The sequence below is a fragment of the Ceratosolen solmsi genome, unplaced genomic scaffold, assembly GCF_000503995.2.
Source record: "Ceratosolen solmsi marchali unplaced genomic scaffold, CerSol_1.0 scaffold45, whole genome shotgun sequence".
Classification (NCBI taxonomy): domain Eukaryota; kingdom Metazoa; phylum Arthropoda; class Insecta; order Hymenoptera; family Agaonidae; genus Ceratosolen; species Ceratosolen solmsi.
Window position 1 is genome coordinate 2,786,912 of NW_011948436.1, and position 9,059 is coordinate 2,795,970.

The 9,059-nt window shown below is 46.7% G+C and overlaps 1 protein-coding gene across 1 annotated transcript; it reads left to right on the top strand.

Moving 5' to 3' along the window:
* The first annotated feature begins 7,080 nt into the window (after nucleotides 1–7,080).
* On the top strand, nucleotides 7,081–8,116 carry LOC105365105 (achaete-scute complex protein T5). The gene has a single exon (XM_011503197.1). The coding sequence runs from the start codon at nucleotides 7,115–7,117 to the stop codon at nucleotides 8,057–8,059; it is 945 nt and encodes a 314-aa protein (XP_011501499.1). The 5' UTR covers nucleotides 7,081–7,114; the 3' UTR covers nucleotides 8,060–8,116.
* Nucleotides 8,117–9,059: the final 943 nt, after the last annotated feature.

Sequence of the window (9,059 nt, forward strand, 5' to 3'; positions counted from 1 at the left end):
AAATATCGTATCTAACGACTCAAAAAATGCTTCAAAAATATTTAGACTTTAAGGAAAATTCGTAGACACGTATAATGGCAATTATTTATTTATTTATAATTTTTTTTTCTTTTTTTCTTTTTTTTTTTTCATTATATCGTAACAATTTCTACCCCACGTTTATCTCTCTTCTGACAATTTATGTATGAAATAGAGCTTTAAGCCTAAATTAAAAAGCTGGAACTTTTGATCGCTCTTCGGATGACATTATGCTTATAATATTATAAATTATAAATAATATTATAAATGAAAACGTTGAAAACGTTGTCATACAGCACGAATAATTCAATAAGATTTCTTCCGTTTTTCCTCAGAGGATTGAGATTAAGGAAAGGAATTGAGCGTTTGTAGCAAATGTTAATCAGTTTTAATAGTAACGTTGATAATCAGCCGCGTTTCATCCATTTTGACATTCGGATTATAGCAATGATTATAAATTCTTGGCCGACAATTATCGAATTTTTGTTTTTATTTATAAATTCGGAATCTTAATATCTAGTTAACAATGGCGAGTCCCAATCGAAACATTGGCATTCGTATCCCAAGCAAGTGAATATACCGATAATTATTTTTTTATTTTTGCTTTTGTTTTTATAATTAAATCGTTAATAGACGCGAAAAAATAACCTACCACAAACGACGATATTGATAATATTGATGATATTGGAACTCGAATCAATGACGATGGTATAGCCGGCACTGCGCATGTATTCCCTAAAATAAATCTCTATCCATGCCACATTGGCGCGTCTCGCTCGAGGACAAGTCGCTCCTACCCGGCAACGTCTAAAAAGCACGCGTTCCCCGTTTTCCCGACTATCGACACAAAGCAAAAAGTGATGTTGGCAAGAGCGAAGGACAAAACCTGTATTCGCAGGATTGCCGCGCTCCCAAGGGACAAAGCCGGGAGCACGATGTCAGCGGGGACACGCGTAGCTTTTTAACGCCGCTCGCACATGCGACGACACGCCTGTGGGCCTTTTAAGCCAACGCCCCGGTATTTAACTGGCCGAGAGTATCGCACGCTCGGGTTTTGATGGGCCGCGCAGAAGTTCCGCCGAAAGCTCGTAAAATTGGCGAACGGCCGTGGCAGGCCGTCCGCTCGAGAAATGAGTTATTTCGCCTGTGAGCCAAGATCGTCGGTGCTCCGGGCGCAGAAAAAAGGGTTTCGCTTGGGGAAATTGAGGCTCGGACGTTTCGAGGTATGCCGAATTGATAGAGAACTGTTAGATTGATACTTGGATGATAAGCTGTGAGTATTAATAGAGTAATGTTGCGCGCTTCCCTCGAAGCTTTCCAATGCGAAATCTCCATTAATTTGTTAATTCATAGTGTTGCCATTTTGTAAGCTTATTTATATATTCATAAATCTCGTAATTCGGCTTCGAGGCGAGTGAAAATAGATTATAAGAATTTCGATGGTTCGTCATAGATACAACGAGCTAACGATGAATCTTCGCAAAAGCTGTAACAAACAAAATCTTTAATATTGGTTATATAAAAAATAGCCATGTAAAAAGGTGGGTGCAATATTTTTATAAAAAAAATCTTTTAACATTTGATGTGAAGCGTCAAATTTGTTTGAAAACTTCGAAGACGACATAAGTTTCATTTACGTACTTTTACTTTACGCATCCCCATACGAACGCACTTAATCATAACTTAATATTGTTAAAAAGAAAAAAGAAGGAAAAGAAAAAATGAAACTCAAAATCGATGTATATAAGATGGAAAATTATCAATAAATTTTTAAACAGATCCTGCTGCTCAGCATAAACGTCTAATTAAAATAATAGGTCGTGCCAACTTTTTAGATTAAATAAAGTTTATTTTTTTTAACAATAATATACGCTTAAATAATTCTTTAATTTTGGACATAATTTCAAATGATGATGGTAAAAAATGTTTTTAAATGGTGAAAAAGATCTTAACATTGAAAGCAAATTTTTTCACAGATATTTAAAATAATTCATTAGCTTCGACACCTGCTTTTATCTTATTGTGAGCCAACACAAAAGCAAAGTACAAAGTTTAACATTATAATATCGTAGAATACTTGAAAACAAAGAAAAACGGCAAAAAGGGGGGGGGGAGGAGGGGAATAAGAGCAAAATTTAGCCAATGCAAAATCTGTATACAATATGTGAGAGAGGACGGAGAGAGACAGGGAGAATGAGCGAGGGGCGGGAGAGAGAGAAGTAAAAAAGGATACCGGAGCAACATAAAGAAATCAATTCGAAAATAAAGAGAGTATCTGCCGAAGCGGCACATACATATATTCATACGGGAGCGGCGCGCGCTTACATACTACGGGGCCCGTTTCTCTCTTTTCTCGTGCCTCCGCGTTTACAGCCGTGTGCCGGCAACGTACACATATGCGCGTGCGTTGCGCTCTGGGCCCGTAGTGGGGATATGCGGCGTGCGCCACTCGGGGTCCGATAGTGGGGATGAGAAGACGGCGACTCGCGCGCGCGTACGTGCACCCTTCTCTGTCCCACCACTTCCCTGCGTCGTTCCCTCGCACGCTCACTCTCTCTCTCTCCCCATCCCTTCTTTTTTTTCCGCTTGTCTCTTCGAGACCGATCTCCCTTTGCGTATTTTCCCCTCTTCTTTCAAAGTCTCTCGCTGAGCCTTTCTCCCCCTTTTTTCTATAATGTATTCTCTCTCTCTCTCTCTCTCTCTCTCTCTCTCTCTCTCCCATCGCTTTTTTCTCTCGTGTCTTTTATACCTTTCGGTCCTCTTTCAGATGTTTCCTTTCTCTCTCTCTCGATATTCAGCTTCCCTGCACACGCGAGTTCTTTTTGGGTTTTCGTCTATCTCTGTCTCTGTTACTTTAGACTCGTACGCTCGTAACTTCGTTGCCTTTCTTTCTTCAAATGTGCCGTACGTGTGCACTAAATAAGAAATGTCGCAATCGTCATCGGGTAATCCCAAAAAAATGTACAATAATATATGTATTTTAGCCTCTCATTTTATCAACCCTTTAACACTCCGTCCGATTTTATGCACAAACGCCTATTTATTTTATTTAACCTAACAATGATTGAATTATTGTGCTACGCTATTTTTCAGCCACTTTCAAATGCATATGAGCAACATTAAGTTCAGCGCACGAACGTCACACGCGCCTCTGCTGCTTAATAATCGGGTAAAGTGTTTTTTTAAGTGAGAGCCATCGCCCTTAAATTTCACTGGAGAAAATAGTCCTCCGTTTGATTATGAAAATGTTTTATACCTAATAACATTCCTAAAATCATCTTATCATTTTCTCTTAAAACTTATCTCGCTCCTAGCATTATTAGCTCTCTTAAGCTTCGCCGTTCTATGGCTTTCTTCTTTCCTCTATCTCGCCTCCTCTGTTGTCTCTTTTTCGCTCCTCCTTTTCTACCTTGTTTTATCTGTCGGAACCAGCGCCAAGAGCTACTCTCCGTCGAGTAGTGCCGAGTTCGCGCGACTCCCCCTTCCGCTTTTTCGGGGCCTGCTGCCGGGCGCGCGCGCGCGGTTCTTCCACCCCTCCCCTCCCGCCCGACCCTTGCCACTCCGCATTCAGGACCAGTCCATGTTTTGCTGCCGGTAACTGTTCGAATTTCATTTGGAGCGCGCGCGTATGAGGAGAAAGGCACGAGGGCGGCGGCGGCGGCGGTGGCGGTGGCGGCTGCTGCAGCAGTGCCGATGCCTGCAGGGGGACGAGGAGGAGGGCGACGAGGCGGTCGCCGATGTGCGGCGGTGTGGGGAGGGGAGAAGGTAGAGCCGCAGATTCGGGCGCGTGGGGATGCTGCTGACTGATGTAGGACCCACGGCTCGGCTGGGCTCTGCCGCCGTCTCGTACGCGGCTCCCAGTGCTTCTCAATTCGATTTGCTTCTCTCGCTGCTGGCTACACGGGCTTTCTCATCGGCCCTTTGTATTATTGAAATTAAGTCCCTTCCTGGATTCTTCTAACGAGCTTAGCGTTTCGCAATTGTTAGTCGTAGGAATATTTATCGTTAGGCCGATGTCGAACGTGCATTCGTATTAATGAAGTTGTTGCCTTCCAACGCGCCGATGAATTTATAAACGACATTCTCGGAAAAGATATGTCCATGTTAATCGTGCTATTTGATTCAATGGAAAGAGTTACATTGGTCCCTCGACTCTTATATTAATCGATCCGATTTTCGGCCTTCGCTTAACTCCTAGCTGCTTGGTTTTAAGGCCATCCCTTTCCATTATCCTGGCACATCACATCGATCCTGCCCGTCGTCCCAGCATGTTTAAAAGACTTTTCAAGCTGCGTAGCAAAGCTAACGGCACGCCGACTCGCGAAGACGTATTTATTTGTAAATGTGATTGCGATTTAGCACTGGCTTAAGCAAGCTAACAGCAAAAGCAGGGACTCCGCGGAGCCAGAGCACGAAACAAATGAACGAAACAAAGGAAAAATCCTAATAAATAATAAGGGACGACGTGAACGAGTGTAAAGATGAAGTAGTCGTTGAGATTCGAGAATCGAGAATTAAAAGTTATAAAATAAACAAACTCAGCTCGGATTGAGTCGTCCGATTATGGTATATAAGTACATGCGGTGCCAAAGCACTGTTAACAAAAAACAAAAACAACAACAAAAACAAAAGCAAAACAAAGAACAAAATAAAAAACAAATAACAAAAAGAAAAGAAATGAGGATATGTCTAGTGTCAAAGTACCGGAGGCAAAAACGATCTTACAAGACAGTCAGGATTATCCGCCGCCAAGTTAATGAATCAACAGGTTTCCAAATAAATATGCAAAGTTCGACGTAGGAGAGACGAAGACAGCTTTATCGCCGCGGCTCGGCCGTAGAGGCGAAATTTAACTTTCAAATGGAGCGAAGTAAATAAAAAGCGAAATAATCCTTGTCGCACGGTCGATGGGCAAAAATCGATGTCTCGCCTCGCACACCCAATGTCCTCGGCCGGCGCTGCACTTTGCTCTTGACTGTCGCGCTCCTCGGCGACGTGCACTTGATCTTGCCGTGAGCGAGAAGGACGGCGCATCCCGTGCATTCCGCGCGTCTCGCCGATGCACCGGCGAAAGTCCCCTCCCGTTTCGTTCGCGCATTATCCGGGGAGAGGGGGAGATGCAGTCGCGTGCCGTGAATCGTGCGCGCGTGTACCTGCGCGCGAGTCCCCCGGAGACGGATGATACGCGAGCCGTAAGATACGGAAGGAGGTGGAGAGAAGCAGAAGGAGAAGCAGAAGGAGACGAAGATGGAGACGGAGAGAGTGACGGAGTAGAAGGAGGAGGAGGAGGATGAGGATGAGGATGAGGATGAGGATGAGGATGAGGATGAGGTTAATGATGAGGATGAGGATGAGGATGAAGAGGAGCGTGAGCTGGGAGGGGGCGGGAGTGATAGGGGGAAGGAATGGTTTGGAGCCGATATGAGAATCTCGGTGGACGGACGCGTGCTATAGTACGTAGAAGTTTCGCACCCAGGCGTTCGTGACGCGCACCAGTGTGCGTTGTATTATTTTTATGTGAGTGTTGCGCGGTTTGCGTTTACGAGTGCGCTAGACTCTTATCAATCATGCGTGCTTCCGGAGAGGTATAGGCAGCCGTGCGCGCACTCCCTCAGGATCGTTATATGATTGCGCGCACTTTTGAGCGATCGTGCGCACTCGCACGTCTACTTGTTGATCGGATGCGTGCGCGCCCATGTCCGTACACGCGTCGGACGCGAGCGCTCGCACACTTGCAGCCCGCGCATCTGGACGCACGTACATTAGGTCGGTGCGTGTGTGTCTGAGCAGCGACAAGAGGAGGATGAGGAGGTGGACGATCGGAAAAGGGAAGAGGTGAAGAAGAGGGGAGCGAAGAGCGCATACAGCAAACTGGCGAAGATGAGATGAGGTAAAGAGAGTCAGCGAGAGTGAGAGAGAGAGAGAGAGAGAGAGAGAGAGCAAGTAAGGGAGCGCGAGGTATGGAGGGCGGGAGGGAGGGACGAAGAAAGGGAGAGCGAGCGAGTGGTTGATCACCGGCGAAGGGGCTAAGGGGGTTGGACCGGTGGAACGCTCTTTTCTCTCTCTCTCTCTCTCTCTCTCACTCTCTCTCACTCTCTCTCTGATACACATACGCGATCGTATATACACGCAAGTACAGCCATACGTATTCATATATAAATGTGCGCGCGCTCGCGTGCGCCTTCGTACACAACGTATGAACGCTGTTTGGGCGCGCGCGCGTGTACGAGTGTGTGCACACGCGCACATGTTATGTATGTAGGCATGTCTTTCTTTCGCACTTGTACGTACGGGAGGAGCGCAGCGCACAAGGCAGAAGAGTAGACGAGTCGGGCGCTCTAGGGCCCCCGAGAGCGTGCCGCCGAGTGAGGTGCCGGTGGAGGGGATGGGAGGCGCGTGCCCGCGCGCCCTATATAAGGCCCCGAGCCCTCATTGCCAAGGTATTTCGGGAGCCACGATCGCCGAGTGCACGTTCCTCTAGTTCGGTTCGAGCTCTCTCGCAACATCCTTCGAAGTTCGTCGCTCACAAAGCACGAGTGCCTTAATCGAATTCTCTCGTTTGTAAGGATCGAGCTCTATCGATCGTGTTTATCAATTAGAAAGGGGTCCGGGGGCCGGTCGGTCTCTATTATTATCAATTGCCGTGCACGCGTTTTTGCGAAATTGGTGCGACGACCGAGTCTCTCCGGGGGTTGCTTAGTGTGTCATGACACTGGTGGGCCTCGAGGAGACCAACGCCAGCAGATTCGCCGGCGCGAAGCAGCACTTGGTATCCATGATGCTGAGCGTGCATCAGCAACAGCAGCAGCATTATCATCACGCCAGATCGCCCGTGTCCCATCACCATCATCATCATCTGACGTCAAGCACGAGCCCCGTTGGCCATCGCGGTAACGTCCTCGTCACAGCCGCGGCCACCGCCATCGACGCTATTAACACCAGCACCGCCGCCATCACCACTACTGCCGCGAGCACCAGCACTGCCGCTGCCGCCGCCTCATTAACAATCATTAACAACAATAACAACAACAACAACAATAACAACAACAACAACAACAACAACAACAACAACAACAACAGCAACTCTGACGTGAAAATGCAGCAGGCTTCGACTCTGCAGCAGCAACAGCAGTCCCAATCGCAGCAGAAACGCAAAATGTACGCACAGGTAACGCCGTATAGTAACTCGACGGCCAGTCATCAACCAGCCTCCGTCGCGCGGAGGAACGCTCGGGAGCGAAATCGCGTTAAGCAGGTGAACAATGGTTTTGCTACGCTCAGGCAACACATACCCCAAACATTAGCCCAGGCACTGGGAAACAACACCGCCGGCACTCACGGCGGTGCTCGCGCCGGTAGTAAGAAACTGTCGAAGGTCGAGACGCTGAGAATGGCGGTAGAGTACATAAGGAACCTGCAGCAGTTGCTGGACGAGCACGATTCCGAGGCCGGTTCATCCGCGTCATCCCCGTCGTCGGGCAGTAGCGTAGGGTCGCCCTCACCGAAGGCATCCCACTCCATCGGCTCGTCCAGTCTCATTTCGGATCTGGACCATCATCAACAACAGGCTGACATCAAGTTCGAGTTCAAATCCGAGAGCGGAGACGACGACGTTCAGGATATTATGCAACACCACCACCATCATCTCCATCGTCATCAGCCGACGGAACTCAAGTTCGAGCTCAAGTCCGAGAGCGGTGATGACGACGTTCAGGACATCGTACAGCATCACCATCACCTATCTCAACACCACCTCCATCATCATCATCATCACCACCACCATCAGCACCAAATGGGCCTGCAGCAGCAGCACAGACAGAGTCCTGTCTACATACCGGCGCCCTGCTCCGAAGCCTCGAGCTCACCGACCCCGAGCTTCGTTTCCGAGTCCTCGTCAGCTGGGGGCAGCCAGAGCTACGGCGTCAACTTTGCCAGCGCGATCTACGCTGGACACCACGACGGCTACGACAGCTACGATCCGATGAGTCCCGAGGACGAAGAGCTCCTGGACTACATCTCACTGTGGCAGCAGGGCCAATGAGTCACCGCACCCCGGACGTTCCTTTCATTAGCGGCCGCCTTGCGAGAGACTGGCACATGCTCTTGCCCTCAAGTGAGGTTAGTATCGTATGACACTCCACTTTAACACTTGTATTTATGGTCGATAATTTGCATTACCTACGATTTAATAACATCGCGTGTATCGTCTTAATACAACTAATAAGATTAATCGACGATATTCTCGAAGGATGCTTAAGGATTGCAATATACTTAGTACGTAGAGTAGCTTGTAGAACTCGTCGTCGAGAGCCGAAGAGACGGCATGTGATTTTTGTTATTGTTCCGCTTCCTTTACCTCTTCCTCGTCCTCTTCCTCCTCCTACACCACCTCCTCCTCCTTCTCCTCCACCTCCTCCACCACCTACTCCTTCTCCACCTCCTACTCCTGTTTTTCCTTACCCTTGTTTTTCTTATTTATTTATTTTTTTTATTTCATTTTATTATTATTATTATTATTATTATTATTAATATTTTTATTATCGTAGTTCATTTTTTGAAAGCCTTGCATCATTCTCATTGATTTGTTTATTACGTCGTTATAAGCCAAGACCATTATTTTATATATTTATGATATTCATATGTTTTTACAAAACGAAGCGACAGAATTACATTATCGCTTAATTGAATTATGACATCGTAATTTACTGTTATTTCATTGTAAATATACGTAATTTACTAATTCAAATTGTTACAAATTGCATATTGGCTGCATGAATAATTATCCGGCCTACAAAAATAATTATTATAGCAATACTAACATGGGCCCACGCACACGTAACGGCATAACTCGCCAATATCAATATCGCTTATCCGCCCTTCACTCATTTATTCGGTTGATTTTGGAATTTTTCCCCAAACTTTCCCAAATTATCAACACTTCTCAATTCTGGACATTTCCACCCCCATAAAATTCATTAACGAGGGTTGCCCTATCTCCCTTAGGTTCTCCGTTCGCTTCGCCATACCCCCCCCCCCCCCCC